Genomic DNA, 21187 nt, shown 5'->3' with positions numbered 1-21187 from the left:
ATCCTGTTGTTCATATTTTGACATCATAAGACAAAGATGACACCTAACAAATGATCAATATTATCTCACCATTATGAGACTTCAAGCAGGATTTTCTTAGACGGAAGTGACCACTGAGCTTAAAGTGTCACAGAGTGTCATCAGCAGGTTGCAACAGAGATACAGAGAGATTGGAAGAGTCACACAAGAGCATAGAAGTGAATGTTCTTTAACCACATCTCAAACTGATGACCACTTCATTGTGAGCAATACCCTTTGGAACCAGATGATAAATGCCACAAAATGCTAGGCACATTTAAGGGAGGTGAGAGGCACCCAAGTGTCACCTCAGACCATTCAAAGCCATTTACATCAGTGTGGTCTGTATGCTAGATTACCTGCAAGGGTAACTTACCACACCACCAAGCACATGCATCATCTATGCTGGACAAGGGACGTAGGCGTTAGTGCTGTTCACTGATGAAAAATGATCCATCCTTAGCAGAAATTATGGCCACTAACAATGTTTTATAATCTCAAGGAGGGCATTATGCATCAGCCACTGATGTCACCAGTTGAGCCTTTCGTGGTGGTGGTGATACAGTGTGGGCAGGTATATCTAGTCAATACAGAACTACCCTACACTTTGTGAATGGTACAGTGACAGTCTCTATTACTTAAATAAGATCATTAATCCAGTACTGGGTACTGGGCCGCTGAAGACTGTGTGCCTCAAATGGAGCTACCTGCACTTTCTCCAGACCTGAATCCCATAAAAAACCCATGGGATCAGCTGAGTCACTGTGTACAGGCTCGTAACTCTGTACCCCAGAACCTCAATTACCAAGAAGATTGGAATGCCATGTCTCAGTAGACAATACCCATACTTGTGAACAGCATGAGATGTAATTGATGCACAAGTTATTGAGACTTTGACATTTTTGAGAGGTATACCCACCAATGTTTGTTGCCTTTTGATTCAATAATTGTTTGAGATGAGGAAATCCCCATTGCTTGTTTCTACTTAAATACCCTACTCTCATGATAAAATATCTCTGTAGTGTGAACATTTTACTTGTTGCATAAATTTCATCCGAAAGCCAAATATCCCTAACTTTTTGTAAGTAGTGTTTAAATAAGGTGGCATTCAAAATCTGTATAGAATGATGAATCAAAATATATCCTTTAAAGAGAGGCTGTTAGTATAGAATGATTGATTGTTCGAACCAAGCACAGGCACTTGGTGCACCCTTGGTGTAGCCAAACACTTCCGCGCAGCTTCCCATCTACTTATTTTCCATCTATCTCCAGTCTCCACCCTACACTGGATCCCGTGAAGTCAGAGCTGTCATTCAAGAAAGATGAGTGCGAAGGTAGATGGAAAACAAGTAAGTGAGAAGATGCACTGAGTTGTTTAGTAACACCAAGATTACACTTGGTGAATGTGCTTTGTTTGAACAGTCATTTTAGTGATCACTGAGTCTCTTAAAAACAAGCAAAAGAACAACAGCTATGGATATTTCCTGAAAATACGAGACCATACCGTGGGTGAAGTCTACATCTACGTTTTCCGTTAATAATACCTGTTGGAAGAGAAAGTGTTCAGTATCCCAGCTTACTTTTCCTTCTCTGCTGACAGTGAAATAAATGTTTTTGGATCAGCTAATTTAGTTACATTGATCGTTATGTGCTGTTAGTTTAAAGGATGTAATGTGCCTTTTTGTGCAAGGAAAACACTTTCACCCACACATTAACACTTCCTACACAACAATCTATTAAAAGACTCTCAAAATTGAATGCTTAACAAATTACCAAAAGCGTCTGTATGTGTAAATAGACACCGGTTCAGCTCTATCCTCTCTGCTGGCACCGGTATACATAGAAAAATAAAGTATCATTCTGCGCTATAGAGCCAGCACATGATACAGAGATACCTCACAGGTATTCAACCTCATTTTTTCTCAGCATGCACTGTATAAAATCATTGTACAAAACACTTTTCTCCATGAATGACACACAGCTTCCATCTTTTGGTGGCCACCACATAATACCAGCCAAGGACTGAAGATTGGCTCCACTTCTAGTGAACTGTAGCTGATCTGCAGTAACAGACACTGAATGCAACTGATCCTCTCAGCTTCATTCAATGTCTAGATCCAGACACCATGGGTTCTAATAAATGCAATTTGATCGGTCAGGTGATGAGTATCACTGATCTAATATTGATTTTGATATTATATGCTCAGACAATCCCTTTAAAGGGAATCTGTCAGAAGGTTTTTGATGTGTGTGATGACAGAGACCCTGATTCCAGTGAGTTGTAACTTATTTCACCGTATACAGCAGTTGTGAGAGAATCACAGTTTTCTCTGCTGATTATTTACACAGCTAGAAATGTTGAGCCCTGTATAACCCTGCCCATATCACTGATTGGCAGCTTTCTATTCTAAACTGACCAAAAGTTGATAATCAGTGCTGGGTACATGGTTGGACTAGGACAAAAAAACTGATGGCACTCCCAAAATGCAGTCTGAGCAGGTGCAAAACTGAACATGACATATAAAAAAAAAGATAGTTGCTCTCTGATATGCGAAAGCATGCAAACTATGAATGTAAGTATATAAACATGCATTACTTCTTAAGGAAATCTAAGAAAAATTGAGATATTTAGCATACAAAAATGGCCATTTCTATATCTGCCCAGTAGCCACGTCAAGGCATATCTCATATACTGAGTACCTACTCTAACGCCTATCTCTGCGTTAAAAACCTCCATGTGTATGGGCAAGTAGAAACCTGCTACTAGAGAATAAAATCACCTGTGGCTAATAGGGGAGGGGTGCACAGTCAGAGGGCATGACTCCATAATCTAGACAAAAGACTGATGGCACTCCCAAAATGCAGTCTGAACCAGGTGCAAAACTGAACATGACATATGATAAAAAAAAGCTGTTGCACTCTGAAATGCTAAAGTATGCAACCAATGAATGTAAGAATATAGATATGCATTACTGCTTAAGGAAATCTAAAAAATAAATAGATATTTAGCCTGCAAAAATGGCCATTTATTTGTCTGCAAAGGAGGTTTTAACCCAGAGAGAGGCATTAAAGTATGTAACCAGTAAAATGAGATTACCTTGGCATGACTACTGGGCAGGTATAGAAATGACCATTTTTGTATGCTAAATATCTCAATTTTTCCTAGATTTCCTTAAACAGTAATCATATCTATAATCTTACATTCATGGTTTGCATGATTTAGCATCTCAGAGTGCAACTGTCTTTTTTGTTATGGTTGGCCTAAGAGGCACAAGGCCAGTTGTCTAATAATAATAATAATAATAATAATAATAATAATAATAGTAGTAGTAGTAGTAGTAGTAGTAGTAATAATAATAATAATTTTCTGCTGATAAAACACTGATTGTATTGAAACAGCAACATGCAGGAAAGTGACACATCAGTTCTAGTAGAGCTCAGAATATTAAGCTCTGTATAACCCTACCCACACCACTGATTGACAGATTTCAGTGCACAAGTTTTTTTTGCAGAAAGCTGCTAATCAGTGGTGGTGGTTGGTTGGACTAAGAAGCACAAGCCACCTAGTCCTCTAGTGATAATCTCCTGCTGTTAAAACATTGTATTAAGTTAGCACAGCAAAGTAAGTGATACATCGCTGGAATCAAAGTCTCTGTCCCTACGTTATGCTGCTCCTAGATTCCATGGAAAACCATGCTGACAGATTCAATTTAAAGGGAACCACTCAGCAGGATTTTCATATATAAAGTAAAGCCAGGGCTATACTGGAGCTAGGATGCTGAATATAAGCATAACTTTTGCTCAGAGATTGGATGTTTTATTTCAGAAATATGTGCAAGTAAAGTTCTAGCAAAGCATTGCTATTTGATTGACAGGTGAAACAGGAAGGAAATATGTGGGTGGGGTCTTGCTATCTATTCCCGCCCCTGTTTTACTGCCTTTGCCAGAATTAACGTCTATGATGGTGACAGGGGGAGGATGGCCAGGCAGACAGATAGGGGCAGGAATAGATAGCAAGACCCAACACACATATTTCCTTCCTGTTGCACCTGTCAATCAAATAGCCATGCATTGCTGGAACTTTACTTGTTTCTGAAATAAAACATCCAATCTCAAAACAAAAGCTATGGTTACATTCAGCATCCTAGTGCCTTTATAGAACTGGCTTTACTTTATATATGAAAATCCTGCTGGTTGGTTCCCTTTAAGTAAGACCTGTCACTTCCAGTTTAGATGTACTTTTTAACCTTTTTTTCCTTAGTCTTATCTTTATTTTGCTTTGGTTCCTTGAAAATTGGACCTTTCTTCCTCGTGTATAACTCTAGACTCTTTAGCCAAGTGGGTGGATCTTCAAGAAGATGCCATAAGGAAGGGGTTGAGGATCATGCCCACTTGGTTAATATGGAAGAGGGGTCCATATCTCAGGAACAGAGAGGCACATGAGCAAAAGGAAAACAACGTCAGATTCATGAAAACAGCAGCATTTACACCAAATTAAAACAAAAAAATCTACATATTTATGACAAGTCGTCTTTAAGGTCAGAGATGCCTCTAACTCCTTGGGATGCTCCAGCTCTAATTATAATAGCACAGTTTATACAAATCACTAAAATAATGGAATATTAATCATCCCAAATTGTGTCCCTATATAAATTCTAAAATATTTATTAATGATACAAAATAATGACGTTCCCACCCGCCGCGCGTTTCAGATCTGTTTTTGTGTTGTTATGTTTCTACTTGATATGAATATTTATCCGCTGGCAGATATCCCTAATCCCTATTCCCTCGGCTGGACACTGCTGGGGATACCAGACACCCCTGATTAAACACGGCAACACTGTCTAACATTTCACACAGTAATAGGGAAATGCACCGAGCCTATTTATTAGAAACTTCCCAGCCGTTTACGTCCCCAATGTCTTTTAAATTTCTTTTTTTTTTTATATCTCCACTTGCGAGTGGAAAATAAAATGACAAGCGTGCCTTGTGGATACTTCATTAAAACAGGAGTAAGGGATGTGTTCCTTCCATAATTGATTGAAAAGGTCATTCGTGACCTTAATATGGGTTATGGTCTTAATTGAACCAGTCACTGTAAGTGGAAATTGGAGTGGGGGGGCAATCTGTGTTAAGGAGCGTAGAATACACACTATCTAAACATGACAAATGGCTAGTCAGGGTGCAGCCATGCATTCACATTGCTAATGCATTCATTTCCAATCAAGGAAAAAAACTTTTAATTTTCCTTCATTACATATCATCAGTTCAATTAACCTTTATATTTGCAGTAAAATGCTCGCAAATTGCCATTTTGTCATTTTGTCTTGGTCCGGAATTCTTGAGCGTCACTTGTCATTGGCCTTATATTACGTGTCATTTCTTTCTTTAAAGGCTTGCATGTTACTTATGAATTTTTTTCACTTTATTTTTTTGCTTATTTTCTTCACTCTGCTTAACGTATGCTTGCTTCCATTTTATTATTGCTTACTAACATTTTTATTTTTTTGCTTTTTTTGCTATTATTTTGCCTTCAAAAGTTGCATTGATGAAAGCTGACTTGCAAGGTAGACTGCACTGTGTGTTATATCCAAGACTGAAAACCCAATGCGCACGATGAATCCTTCAAATATCCTTACATTTGTGCATCAGAGTGTCTCCTCTTCTATAACCTCTACCCTTTCTTCCCCTATGAAACATCTGAATACAATCCTTCCTAATTAGCATATGTTTTGCATAAGTGCTTTCAGTCTTGACTATATGTGTATAGTGACTGCCTTATTGCTTTGATCCTCCCTTTCCAATTATATGATTATGAGGTAGTATAGACCTGTGTGTCCCCTTTACGTCACCAGTAGGCATGCCAACATATCAATACAGAAGAAAACAACACATGGGATCGGAAAGTAGACAGATCAATACTTGATTTTTTTTTCTAAGAAATAGATTTTAAGAGAGTTTTCTGGGAATATGGCCAATATAATATCAGATTAGGGGCATCCTCAAAAATCCACATGTCGATCCTGTAGTGGTTTTGGTTAGTATTGCCTCAAATCCTAACTCCCTTTGGATTTAGATGGAACTTGGTGGGAGCCCATCTCCTGATTGAAGGGGTTTCAACCCGCCAACAAGCTCCGCACATTTTATGGTGGTGTTGGCTAATATTGCAACTCAGGTCCTTTAGGATAGGAGTGAGTTAAAAAGTACTGCAATACCAGAAGCACCCACCCTAAAATTTACAGACTGTGACTGGTACACAATGAAGGGAATGCAACGGTTACTGGAGCTCCATGGTCCTTCAATCAATTGATTGGTGAAGATGCCCCTAAGCCAAAATATGATATGCCCCAGGGTCATCAGTACCAAAAATCCAAACAAAGTGTAAACCCTGGATAATTAGGATATAACTTTTATTAGTTTGGTAACATAGGGATATAAGTGCAGAAAATTACACCCCCAAAGAAAAACACGACAAAACATCAATTGTGCAACATCTGGGACAAGGAGGTCCTACATAGGGTGTGGATCCCAAGACCGCTCGTCTATCATAATAATGGCCATAAGGAGCTGTCCTCTACATACTATCAGAGGTTAGACACCCTAATTTGATAATGGTGCCCCCAATCCTTGACGGCTGGCTCTGGCTGGTCCTACACCTCTCTGACTAAATATGGGACGGGGAGACCAGCATCCTCAATATAGCTACATTTTTATCAGGAACCAGCACAAGTGCGGGGGGCACCACTATCAAATTAGGGTGTCTAACCTCTGTTGGTAGGTAGAGGACAACTCTTTTGGGCCTTTAGCATGGTAGACGAGCGGTCCTGGGATCCTCACCATATGTAGAAAAATCTTGTCCCAGATGTTGCACAATTTATGGTTTTTTTTGTTTGTGTTTGGGTATAATTTTTGGCACTTATATCCCTATTTTACCAAACTAATAAAAGTTATATATTAATTATCCAAGGGTTTACACTTTGTTTGGAATTTTGGTATTGATGACCCTGGAGGCATGTCATATTTTAGTTTTGGGTCATCTTCACCAATTAATTGATTGAAGGACCATGGAGCTCCAGTAACCATTGCATTCCCTTCGTTGTGTAGCAGTCACAGTCTGTACATTTTATGGTGGGCGCTCCTAGTATTGCAAAACTTTTTAGCTCACTCCTATCCTAAAGGAACTGAGTTGCAATATTAGGCAACACCACCATAAAATGTGCGGAGCTTGTTAGAGTGTTGAAACCTCTTAAATCAGGAGTTGGGCTTCTACCAATTCCATCTCAATCCCAAGGGAATTAGGATTTGATGCAATACTAAGCACAACCACTACAGAATCCACATGTGGATATTTGATTTGGCCAATCTGTCATTCATGGGACATCCATCATGGTATAACTAGTCAGCAGGCTCCTATACACACATCAGTATGTTTGACCACCTTTTCTCTAAAGTGTTAGGACAATTTTAGGCTTAAAGGGGTTGTCCATTACTTTTGCATTGATGACCTATCCTTAGGATAGGTCATCAATGCTTGATCTTCCGGGGTCTAACACCTCGCACCCCCGCCGATCAGCTATTCTCAGTCCCTGCAGCAGCAGCAAACAGCCGGAAATACTCAGTTCCAGAGCTGCTCCATCTTCTGATAGCAGCTGCAGCTAGGTACTACACATCTGTCATCCATTCTAATCAATAGGAGGCGGATGTGCAGTAACCGACAGCAGCTGCTATCTGAAGGCAGAGGAGCTCCAGAACTGAGCATTTCCAGCTGCCTGTTACACCGCCAGGACCGAGAACAGCTGATTGGCGGGAGTGTGGGGTGTCGGACCCTGGCCAATTAAACAATGATGACCTATCCTAAGGATAGGCCATTAATGTAAAAGTAGAGGACAACCTACTTGGTACAGCCCTACTCGGTACAGCCATTTCAGCTCAGTTGCAAGTGAATGGGGTCCATCTGCAGTCCCATGCAAATCCACTGAAATATGTGCAAAGTTGCACTTCCTGTAAGCACTGTTGCTGTTCATCAGTGAGACACTCACTAATCTGATATTGATAACCTATGCTAAGAAAATGCCATCAATATCAAAGTCATGTAAAACCCCCATTGAAACCTAAGTCTCATACGGATAACCATGGGTCATAGAAAGAAAAAACTAAAAATTGAGCCTGTGCCAAATTAAAGTCATGCAAAGACCCAAAATACCTACCAGCCAAACTCTCATCCAGCCAATTTCTGATAAACAAACATGCTCCAATTGGTTGAGCATGCATATATATTGTAATAAGAAGTCAATAAACCTCTGCCAGACACCATCTACTGTGGAAATAAAGGATATAACGTAGAAATACCTAATGGGAAAATCTTCATTAGCGTGACATCTGTCATGGAGGGACAGTGGATAGGCAAGCTACTACTTTTGTCCAACTTTTTCAGGAATAAAGAGGTTTTCCTATCTAAAATGACAAGTCTGCAGTCACTCTATGTCTCTCTGTGAGACTGAAGACTTGTGAATCCTCACATAGCACAAACTCTGCACTGTGAGGCTTCTTCGTTGTCAAAGCCGAGAATGGTGGTCTTGTGGTGGCAAGTATCTAATATGCACACTTAAGGCCTCAATCTGACAAGATGTGTGCAACCTTTCTCAATACATTTACTTATCTTATTTTGGGCGGGAGTCTGCATATAGCATGCTTGCGGCCACATGACTGTTATTCCTCACTCTGACACCGGGGAATCCTCACAGCGCAGACACAGTGACTGCAGACTTGTCATCTTAGACCTCTTACAGCCTTACTTTGGATGCTAATTTTGGAAGATCTCAAAGGTCCACCTGGTTTACTTCTACTAGCTCAAACTAGGCCTCTAAACATAATAGGTTTCTACATCGGCAAAGTCGTTCCTTTCACTAATCCTTCCACCATTACAGCCAGAGAAATAATTCTTTGTAACACATTCAAATACAATTTCTGATAAAACAGCAGAGCAAACTATGAACACATGAGGTCTTCACATCAACTTGAGTATAACTCGTATTGGAGGGAGATTGTTTTTTTTCTTTTGCTATTTTTTTATTATAATGCAGTTACATTTCAACTAATATTTATACATCAGATGATGTATTAGGTTGATCTAAAGTGCATATTGTTTAGCGTAAATCGTTGTCTCTTTTCTAAGAAGTCTCATCTAGGGGAAGTAAAAAAAAGATTAGACAAAACCATTAGATTAGTGATGAGCGAGCACCACCATGCTCGAGTGATCGGTACTCCTAATGAGCAATTGGATGCTCGAATGGGCGTGACTTATAAGACTATGTGCCCACGGGACTATGTAGCTGCGGATTTTACCGTGGAAAACCTGCGGATGTATCTGGATTTTCTAGATAAATTTGCAGGTTTTAGCAAGTACAGACACTCCCCATGTTATCCTATGGGACATGGGGAGTGTCTGTGTTCATGCTGCGGTATGTGCGGCTGCGGAACATGCTGCAGATGTTCCGCAGCAGTATGTAATTGCATGTCAATTATTCCTGCGGAATTACCTGCGGAAATTCTGGCCCTCCACTTTGGAGATAGAGGTCGAGACTTCCGCAAGTAAGTCGCATGAATGTCCGCAGGTTTACCGCAGATATTTCTCTGGAATCCCGCAGCTATGGAAAGCTGCAGATTCTGGGGAGCTGCTGCGGTAAACCTGCGGACATACCTGCAGGTATATCCGCAGGTACATAGTCACATGGGCACATAGCCTTATGGAAGCCACAGGGGGACTCGAGCATTTTTCCAAAAGATCTTCCGTTGACTTCCATCATACTTTGGTACTCAAGTTGTTCCCACCCGAGCTTCCGATTGCTCGTTATGAGTACCGAGCACCCGAGCATGGTAGTGCGCACTCATTACTACATTAGATTAGTTTCTCCATCTTTAAACATCCAGAGCACACATCACAGAAGTACCAGTAGAGGAATTGGTTACATTTTTGGTGCTGTATGGTAACAATCAGAGATGTTGGCAACTACTGTACGTGAACATGTGTGTGAATGTTTTTGTGATACTCATGGGGCAAGCCCAATTTTTTTTTAAATTTTCCATACAGGACCAAGCACAACCTGCCAAGAGGACTCCTGTGCAAACCAGGGCGTCTGCTTGCAACAATGGGATGGATTTAACTGTGACTGCAGCATGACCTCGTTTAGCGGGACTCTGTGCAATGACCGTGAGTATTCTGGTGACTGATTATCTTGAGAGCATCAAACCTTCAGGCAAAGCCTGAAGCTACTGTCTAGGTTTGGGAGCTATAGTTATATAATATTATGTAACAAATTAACAGCCCTAGTATACTGGCTATTACATATCAATGGCGGCAAAACAAAAAAATAACAAAACTTATGGTATAAATAAAATGCAAAAATAATGATTATTTTTAGCAAATATTAACAATTCAAGGCTTTATAGCCCCGTACATCATTTGCGCTGCCTAGATAATAAGTCTCCTATTTATTTTCCATTTCTTTAACATTTAGTATTTTAATTTTAAGGTTATGAATACTGTATTGCGCCAAGAAATAATTGGCAAACCTTGCTCATAAGTTTAGTGAGTATATAGATGACTTATTAAGAATATATTCCAATGGAATGATATCTCACTTGTCTGCGCTGTAGAATGTTTTTTTTTTTAACTTTTCAAATTTTAACTTAATTTTAAAACCACATTTCCAGAACCATTTTCCATTTCCTCAGGGGCACATTAAAATTTGAAAGAGAAGGCGGTGAAGAAAAAAATATTCACTTTATAGAGACGTGACCTGACTTTTTTCTAGAAATTTTAAGGTTTGCGCTCTTAAAAATTAAAATGGTCTGGGACTGTGGAATTTAAAAATCGGAGACATTTTTTTTTTAGAATGCCAAAAATGATACAATATGTATTATGCAATGTATACATGCTGCATCCATTTATATGCTGTTTGAACGAGCTTTTGTTGTGGCTGCATGAAGACCCGCTATGTACAATATATCTGGAGAAAGCGAGCTCCAAAGGTAAGTGCAGATATTTTTTTGAACATTTCAAGCAGATTTAATCAGAAGAACGGCCCTTTGTGGAGCTGTGGAATTTATACATTTTTGCTGATTTAATGCATTCTCTGTACTTTAGTCAAGCTGTACTGCTGTCAGGCAAAAACCTGTTTGTATTGTTCCGCAATTTCAACTTTAAAGAAGAGATAAATTGTAAAACTTAGTGAAGAAGATTCCCATATTTATTAGTCAGTGGCTGCATTCGGAAAACAAATGCGAACCCTTATTTTCTGTTTTAGGTCACGTTCACACATAGCATAAATACTGAAGTTCTTCCAATATATTTTTTTGTGCAGAAAATCTGCTGCATTTAACTGTTTCAACTGATGTGATTTCACAAAAAATCCTGTATGTCTTAAGATGCTGTTGAACTGTGTTTTTTTGGTGCGTTATTTCTCTATAAGCTTTTATGGGACACCTGAAAAAACATGTAAAAAACACATCTAATGCACATCTGATGCAAAAAAACATAATTTGCAGTCTTAAAGTGTTTGTCCAGCCTTAAAAGACAAGTCTGCATTCACTCTCTAAAACAACAAGTCTGCAGTCACTCTCCAAAACGACAAGTCTGCAGTCATTCTCTAAAACGACAAGTCTGCAGTCACTCTCTAAAACAACAAGTCTGCAGTCATTCTCTAAAACGACAAGTCTGCAGTCACTCTCTAAAATGACAAGTCTGCAGTCACTCTCTAAAATGACAAGTCTGCAGTCACTCTCTAAAACGACAAGTCTGCAGTCATTCTCTAAAATGACAAGTCTGCAGTCACTCCCTAAAATGACAAGTCTGCATTCATTCTTTAAAATGACAAGTCTGCAGTCATTCTCTAAAACGACAAGTCTGCAGTCATTCTCTAAAACGACAAGTCTGCAGTCACTCTCTAAAACAACAAGTCTGCAGTCATTCTCTAAAACGACAAGTCTGCAGTCACTCTCTAAAATGACAAGTCTGCAGTCACTCTCTAAAATGACAAGTCTGCAGTCACTCTCTAAAACGACAAGTCTGCAGTCATTCTCTAAAATGACAAGTCTGCAGTCACTCCCTAAAATGACAAGTCTGCATTCATTCTTTAAAATGACAAGTCTGCAGTCATTCTCTAAAACGACAAGTCTGCAGTCATTCTCTAAAACGACAAGTCTGCAGTCATTCTGTGTCGCTCTATGTGACTGCAGACTTGTGAATCCTCACATTGTACGCATTGTACGCTGTGACGATTCTCCAGTGTCAGACCCGGGAATGGTGGTCACGTGGCTTTGACTATGCTATATGCAAACTCCAGGCTAAAATCTGACTAGAGGGGTGGGGCCTCGCTCAATGCCAGTCTATATAGAGAGGCTGCACTCATATAGTCAAATTCTGGCTGGGAGTATGCATATCCAAAACCCGTGGCCCCGGCTCTGACCCTAGAGAATACTCATAGCGCACAGATCGCACAATCAGAGGATTCACAAGTCTGCAGTCACTCTCTAAAACGACAAGTCTGCATTCACTCTCTAAAATGACAAGTCTGCAGTCATTCTCTAAAACGACAAGTCTGCAGTCACTCTCTAAAATGACAAGTCTGCAGTCACTCTCTAAAACGTCAAGTCTGCAGCCACTCTCTAAAATGTAAAGTCTGCAGTCACTCTCTAAAACGTCAAGTCTGCAGTCACTCTCTAAAAGGACAAGTCTGCAGTCACTCTCTAAAAGGACAAGTCTGCAGTCACTCTCTAAAACGTCAAGTCTGCAGTCACTCTCTAAAACATCAAGTCTGCTGTCACTCTCTTAAACGACAGGTCTGCAGTCACTCTCTAAAAGCACAAGTCTGCAGTCACTCTATGTGTGTCACTCTATGTGACTGCAGATATGTGAATACTCACATCCTGTGCACTGTGTGCCGTGAGGATTCTCCAGTGTCAGATCCGAGAATGGTGGTCCCATGGCTTTGGCTATGCTATATGCAAATTTTCAGGCAGAATTTAAACGGGAATGCAGACTTGCTCAATGCAAGTGTATTTAGAGAGGATGCACTGGTATAGTTGGATTCTGGCTGGGAGTGTGCATATCTCAAACTCATGGCCATATGACCACCATTCCTGGCTCTGACATCAGAGGATACTCACAGCACACAGTGCACACAATGAGAGGATTTACAAGTCTGCAGTCAATCTATGTGTCACTCTATGTGACTGCAGACTTGGGAGTCCTCACATTGTGTGCACTGTGCGCTGTCAGGATTCTCTGGCGTCAGAGCCAGGAATGGTGGTCACATGGCTTTGGGTATGCTATATGCAAACTCCCGGCCAGAATATGACCGGGTGGGTGTGGCCTTGCTCAATGCAAGTGTATTTAGAGAGGTTGCAGTCGAATAGTCGGATTCTGGCCGGGAGTGTGCATATCCCAAAGTCAAAGCCCTATGACCGCCGTTCCTGGCTTCGACGCCACAGAATCCCCACAGTGTACACTGAGCCCAATGTGAGGATTTTCAAGTCTGGAATTACACAGAGTGACACATAGAGGGACTGCAGTCTTGTGGATTTAGACCAGACAACCCCTTTTAAGGCAGACTCAAAGCTTTTTCGCACTAAAAAACTGTAGTAAAAAGTTATTCAAACCTGGATAAAGATATATCAAAGCGAAAAATAGATAAAAAAGACCACAAAACATAATAACAATCTTCTCTGGTTGTGCTGCTTTTTTATGTCAATAAAAAGCAGCTGGAAAAAGCAGCATTTACGCTAATTGTGAACACAACCCTAGATTTTAAAGAAGATGACCTTTGATTACCATTATTGATTTCCCTTAAAGGGGTTTCCCACTTCTTTTTCCAACGTGACCAAAGGAAAGGGTAAAAAAAAAATTGTTACCTCTTGAAAGCTCCACCAATGCAGCTCTGTCACACACATGGTCTCTGCCAGAAGCAGAAGTGATGATGTTCTATCCATCAAGTCACCTGACCCTGCAGCCAATCAGTGGCTTCAGCAGTCAGATGACTATATAGATAGAATATTTTCTTTTACATCTCCCTTCTCACTTTTAAAAAGTGCATAATGCTGCACTGCCTATTCCATGATATTTCTTTATGGAGGTTTCCTCTACATGGACCTAAATGATACAATTATGACTGTCTGTCACACTTGGAAGAGCTTAGAAGCTTACATCATATGGTTCGCATTGGATTAAATAATACGAATGCAGTAAGATCCTAAACTCCCCCAAGTGTTATCTACACAGGGGCAACATTTTAGGAGAATATGTTATTTCTCAAGACCTCTGTTTTAGTTCAAACAATATGGGAGACAGCGGCACTGACTAAAGACGATTGGACGCAACGTCAGTAAAACAAGGAATCCAGTTTGTAAAAAAATGGCAGAATATAGAAAAAAATATTCAACATCCATCGAGGTCATGAAAATAAATAAATTCAAATTATTCTGCCAAGTACGTCACCTCTAAGAGTGGAATGGGTCTTTGTTAGTGATGAGCGAGCACTACCATGATTGGGTGCTTGTTACTCCGAATGAGTAGTCAGACGCATAGACGAGCTCCACTTGTGTAATGAGTATATTGGACATTAAAGGGAAACTCGAGCATTTTTCCGGAATATCTTCTGCAAAATTGCTTCAGTTCCCCATAGACTTCAATTATATTCAATACTTGAGTCGAGGGTGTCCGAGTGTCCGACCTGCTCATTTCAAGTGCTGAGCACCCGAGCATGGCAGTGCTCACTCATCACTATTCTTTATCAGTCATATCTGTTTTACAAGATATTTGTATTTCAAATTAAATAACACTTCTGGGGCACCTTTTCTTAGAAGTGTACATTTATGCTGTTATAATTCCTCAAAATGTTTGAGCAAAGTGCCAAGTTGTGTGTTACTAATTGTGGGAAACTCATTACCCACTATAGGCTAGATTCACAAGACTGAATAGGTACGATAAGACAAAACATTGGATCGTGCTTGGACTAAAGCTATTCTACCAGTCCGCTCACGTGTCTGAATCGCTACATGCCCAAGTTTGTTCCAATATTCAAATTGCACAATGCTATGGGAATCATTGGACTGCACTCGAATGACATCTGAGTGCAGTCTGATTTCTGTGTATTCTGTGGAGACATTTTCTATCTTCACCTTATCCAAAAGAATCGGAGCACAGTATGGTGACACTATGACCAGAGTTTGATCAGAGTGTCATATGCGCAATCGACCCAATTCTCTCGGATGATAGAATCTATGGTGGTCTGCACGAGCTCATAGGCTTTATAGATACACACCCTGTTGTCACTCGGTGCTATCGTGCAGCCAGGTGTAATAGCTGGCGGAGTTTCTAAGACTACTGATGCTCAGGGTGAATTGGGTAGTGTGATAGGAGCTGTGGTTATCTTGGATGACAAAACAGTGGTCCGAACAAGACCATTAATGAGGGACACTAGGTTTGTATGCTAAGAATTTCACAGCCATTGTTATTTTGATGTGAATCCAACAGATCACTCTATTTAAACATTCATATCAGTTATAGATGAAACCCTACCAGTAAACAGGGCACTAACTTTGAGATAAAACGTTGGGCATTCACTTTATACACAACCAATTACTCCAAATTACCAGATGTAAGCTTTTTCCTTGGACTATCCTTGTTTGAAATGTTTGAAAAATCCATTTGAGCCTCCTCTGAAAAAAGTAAGAAAAGAACACTTCATGTTTAAGGCAAAATCATCATTGACAGTCTAATCGCTGGTATTGGACATTGAAATCATGACATGAATTTTCAATGCCTCTTTTGAGACTAACACAGAATATGCTGTACACACTTTATCGCAATTCGTTCCTCAGGAGCAGATTTGGATGAATCGAGGGTTTAGATTTCACCATGGACCAAGAGGAAAACATGTAGCACAGTGTTCATTATAAGGGATTCAGTATTCTGTTTCTGGGGTCAATGTCTAATGTTTGTTGATTGATAGCCGGGCAGTGACCTACCAACCCACTGCCAATGATAATGTGATATATCACAATCTTTAAATGTTACATTAGATCTAACAAGATAAAGCTTAGAAAAGTCATACAATTCTTGACATGATGAAGAATGAGAATTACATTTCTACATGATCACAGAAATGGTCAAAGAAGACTGTATATAATGAAGAGCAGGTCCATTTTTGATCATTTTACTCAGATTTTACAACTTTAAAAAATATATTATGTATATTGCCGTTATGTTGTAATTAAGTATTTCATGTCTATGTACTGCTGGCAGATTATGTTTAAGGCGGGCTTTGCACGTTGCGACATCGCAAGCCGATGCTGCGATGTCGCACGCGATAGTCCCCGCCCCCGTCGCAGGTACGATATATTGTGATAGCTGCCGTAGTGAAAATAATCACTACGGCAGCTTCACATGGACTAACCTGTCCTGCGACCGTCGCTCTGGCCGGCGACCCGCCTCCTTATTAAGGGGGCGGGTCGTGCTGTGTCACTGCGACATCACACGGCAGGCGGCCAATAGGAGCGGAGGGGCGGAGATGAGCGGGATGTAAACATCCCGCCCACCTCCTTCCTTCCGCATATCCTACGGAAGCCGCAGTGACGCCGGTAGGAGATGTTCCTCGCTCCTGCGACTTCACACACAGCGATGTGTGCTGCTGCAGGAGCGAGGAACAACATCGGACCATCGCGTCAGCGTAATCATGGATTACGCCGACGCTGCACCGATGATACGATTACGACGCTTTTGCGCTCGTTAATCGTATCATCGTGCTTTTACACACTACGATATCGCATGCGATGCCGGAAGTGCGTCATTTTCAATTTGACCCCACCGATATCGCACCTGCGATGTCGTAGTGTGCAAAGCCCGCCTAAGGGTTGATTTAGTAAAGACAAACAATTTAACCCCTGTTTTTCAGCTTTTGATATTTAGGCTGGGGCTACACGATGTTTTGAACAACATCAATTATCTAAAAAGTCACGGGCCAAAAAAAAATTGCGCCGCTCGTCTGCAACTACTTTAGAGCTCTACTATTGCTGTATATAAAACAGGCAAGTAGTAAATAAGTGGCACATAAGTTGTGTGTTGCTTCTTGCATTGAAGCCTATTGCAAGTGTATTGTGTGCGACATCCAATGTTGCAATGCGTCGCTGAGATTTCAGTGTTTTAGGCCACGTCTCCGAGTATCTATAGCCTAAGTGATAATTGGATATTCAGAATGGAATTAAGGTCACACAATTTGGACTATATTCTCAATAAAATGTCATTTTAAAAGAAATCACTACACAGTCCCATTCCCTAAACTCATCTGCCCTTTCTCACTCGGCTCAGCGCAGTTGTTTGTCTCCATGTACCATGAGACTGGTCTATGGACATTAACCAATGACTAAGATTAATCACTCTATGAGCCTAATGGAGGAGATACTTCATGGTTTCATGAAATATGTGCTGCATTAATCTCCATTAATGTACACAGCACATACTGTGCGGCACATTTGGTCTTGTACGACCCTTCATGTTGTATAGGAAAATTGACTTTATGAAGTATGTTCTGAGGCCAGAAACTCTTCTATAGGAGAGAAGTCAATTCGTTAAAGTTCCAGATGATTTCTATTTAAATGGGTCCTTTGAGAGATTGAATAAGAACACATCTGCAATATAGGAACATGTTATGTCTATAGGAGGCTAATATTGGAGGATCAGCTGTAGTCATCATCTCTTTTTGGCCAAGACATCTGTCGTTGGGCCAGCTCAGGCTACGCCAATAATTTCCAACCTCTGTACCACTAAATAAAATGGAAAAAAATAATTCTAAAATGTTTCCTTTATGGAAAACCCGTGTAATTGCTCCATCAACATTTTAAAAGATGCGTCTCTTGCTGTTGTCGTCTTCTGTGCCCCTCCGTCCCTTTCCAACTAGATTCCCAGATACTGAAGGCTCCATGACACATGGTTATGATCTACACTGATTATAGCACCATTCTTTCATCTTCCTTAGTGCACCTTATAAAAGTCATTAAAAACTAATTTTACATCTGCATGAAGGGCTGCCAATAGGGATGAGTGGATCAGGCAAAATTCATATTTTGCAGATACTGTATATACTCAAGTATAAGCTGACCCGAATATAAGCCGAAGCACCTAATTTTGCCTCAAAAAAATTGGGAAAATTTATTGACTCAAGTATAAGACTAGGGTGGGAAATGCAGCTGCTACTGGTAAATTTCAAAAATCAAAGTAGATACCGGTAAAATGTAATGTGCCCATCCTTGTGCCCTGTAGTAATGTAGTCGTACCCTGTCATGCATCAATGATGTGAGCCACCCCCCATGTGACCACATGAGGTTAGGTACTTTTTCTAGAGTTTTAACCATTAAAAGAACTAAAGACCTGTGCAACAGAGCAGGGAGCTGCAGCTGCAGAGGACAGTTGAGGGCTTAGAACATATTGGTATATTCTGTAGGGATGAGCGGGCACTACAATGCTAGGGTGCTCGGTACTTATAATGAGCAGTTGGATGCTTGGATGGGCACGGCTCGAGTACCCGAGTTTAATGGAAGTTAATAGGGCACTCAAGCTTTTTCCAGGAAGTTTTCCCAAAAAAATTCCAAAAATGCTTAAATCCACCATTGACTTCCATTTTACTTGGTACAGAAGTCGCGTCCATCCAAGCATCCAACTGTTCATTTTGCGAACCGAGCACCCGAGCATGGTAGTGCCCGCTCCTCACTAATCACGAGTACTGAGCACCCGAGCATGGTAGTGCTCGCTCATCACTAGTTACGAGTACCGAGCACCCGAGCATGGTAGTGCCCGCTCATCACTAGTTACGAGTACCGAGCACCCGAGCATGGTAGTGCTCGCTCATCACTAGTTACGAGTACCGAGCACCCGAGCATGGTAGTGCTCACTCATTACTAGTTACTTACGAGTACTGAGCACCCGAGCATGGTAGTGCTCGCTCATCACTAGTTACGAGTACCGAGCACCCGAGCATGGTAGTGCTCAGTCATCATAAGTTATGAGTACTGCGCACCCAAGCATGGTAGTGCTCACTCATTACTAGTTACTTACGAGTACTGAGCACCCGAGCATGGTAGTGCTCGCTCATCACTAGTTACGAGTACCGAGCACCCGAGCATGGTAGTGCTCGCTCATCAATAGTTACGAGTACCGAGCACCCAAGCATGGTAGTGCTCAGTCATCATAAGTTATGAGTACTGCGCAGCCAAGCATGGTAGTGCTCACTCATTACTAGTTACTTACGAGTACTGAGCACCCGAGCATGGTAGTGCTCACTCATCATTAGTTACGAGTATTCAGTACCCAACTCCTTTAGAGTTTTATGGACTTCAGGCATGAAAAAAAAATGCCGACAATGTCTAGTGATGTAGCCCCACAACAAACATGTTTATGGTTCATTATTAATGAATCTCCCAATTTATTCAATTAATTTCACTTTGGGGAGGACTTCGATAACATTGGATGGAGATAAAGGAAACTTTACCGATTTCTCCCAGTATACTTATCCTTAGTCTATATATTGCTTTTCACAGCAATTATTCTAACCCCAAAATGAAATTCATCTTGTGGTGACAATTACAGGAAGAACAAAAACCTAAATAAGATATGATATCATGCCAAGTGATATATTATTTCCATTTTTCTACAATTTTTATTTTACATTGTAAATCAGAACAGCTGTTTTATCTGTTAAGCATTGAAATGACCATAGAAATGCAAATTGATTGGATTTTTCCAAAATTATGTAGTTTTGTGCTCTGAATCAATGTATTTGTTTAGTTTGATAATACCGGAGGATGTGCCTATATTTCAGAAAATATGTGCGTAATATGGGTCATTTATACTAAATCTGTACAATTTTGGGCTCTGTTTGTTAAAGGGGCTGTCACATAATGACAACTCTTTGTAGTATATATATATTTCGGGAGTCTCTCTTTTTGGGGGTCCCAACTGGGATACTGCCCCATTGTATTCTCTTCCAGAATCTATGAAAGCAAGTTGTTTCCTGTGATCTGTGTGCTTTAATTATTACATTCTGGCCTTTTTTTTGTGTTTTTTTTGCCTTTTTTTCATTCTTAACTTATTTCTAGGTTTTAATATGTCTTTGCTGTTTTTTATGATTGTCATTGTGCTCCTGAGTTTGGAGTTTCCAGAAGTTTTTGGCTGCTTTATCAGTTGCGACTTTTTAAAACTTTTCAAAATTTGTCGCAACGGTACCCCAGCCTCCTTCTGGAGTGATTTTATGTGCGCCAGGTATGTTGCAAAAGACGTCCAAGGCAAAAAGAAAGATTATTTTTGCCTTTGCGCAAACTTTATGAAGCACTTACGCCATTTCAAGAATTTGGCATAAAAAAGCAGTAAGCTAAAAAATACAAATGATGAGGCGGGGTCATACGGATGTAGAAGACAGTGTCTTTGCATTAAGTGGGACAAAAGCAACAATGTTGGCCTTTATAAGACCAGATATTTATCAGATTTGTTTTCCCCAAACATTTGTCCATTCTATTTTCCGAATTTGTCCATATGCTACCATAATGTACTTGTACATATAAACCATAGGTTGAACAGGTTGTCGTATTGTTGACTATTATTTCCTCTGCCGATAAGCATAAAATAAACTTCTAGGCCACATTAAAAAATTTGTAACAAATGTTTCACTTATAATGTGCTACTTATATTACTGGCATCTTTTTTATGTGTAAAGGCCACTTTACACGCAACAACATCGCTAACGAGATGTCGTTGGGGTCATGGAATTCATGATGCACATCCAGCTTCGTTAGCAACGTCGTTGCGTGTGAAACGTACGAACGACTGTTAACGAACAAAATTACTTACCTTATCGTTGATTGTTGACGCGTCGTTCTATTCCTAATTATCGTTGCTGTTGCAGGACGCAGGTTGTTCATCGTTTCTACGGCAGCACACATCGCTATGTGTGACACCGCAGGAACGAGGAACATCACCGTACCTGCGGCCGCCGGCAATGAGGAAGGATGGAGGTGGGCGGGATGTTCGGCCCGCTCATCTCCGCCCCTCCTCTTCTATTGGGCGGCCGCTTAGTGACGTCGCTGTGACGCTGCACGAACCGTCCCCTTAAAAAGGAGGCAG

At 40.6% G+C, this 21187-nt stretch overlaps 1 protein-coding gene across 10 annotated transcripts in view; it reads left to right on the top strand.

Moving 5' to 3' along the window:
* Positions 1-21187, top strand: part of NRXN1 (neurexin 1) — a 2061945-nt gene that overhangs the window by 1185364 nt on the left and 855394 nt on the right. For all 10 annotated transcript variants that reach the window (XM_075339225.1, XM_075339229.1, XM_075339228.1 and 7 more), the window contains one exon: positions 10109-10228. In XM_075339225.1, coding sequence (XP_075195340.1) covers positions 10109-10228 — 120 coding nt within the window. The remainder of the gene's footprint in view (positions 1-10108; positions 10229-21187) is intronic.

Source organism: Anomaloglossus baeobatrachus, chromosome 3, assembly GCF_048569485.1.
Source record: "Anomaloglossus baeobatrachus isolate aAnoBae1 chromosome 3, aAnoBae1.hap1, whole genome shotgun sequence".
In the NCBI taxonomy this organism is placed as follows: domain Eukaryota; kingdom Metazoa; phylum Chordata; class Amphibia; order Anura; family Aromobatidae; genus Anomaloglossus; species Anomaloglossus baeobatrachus.
This window is presented reverse-complemented; position numbering and strand designations above follow the sequence as displayed.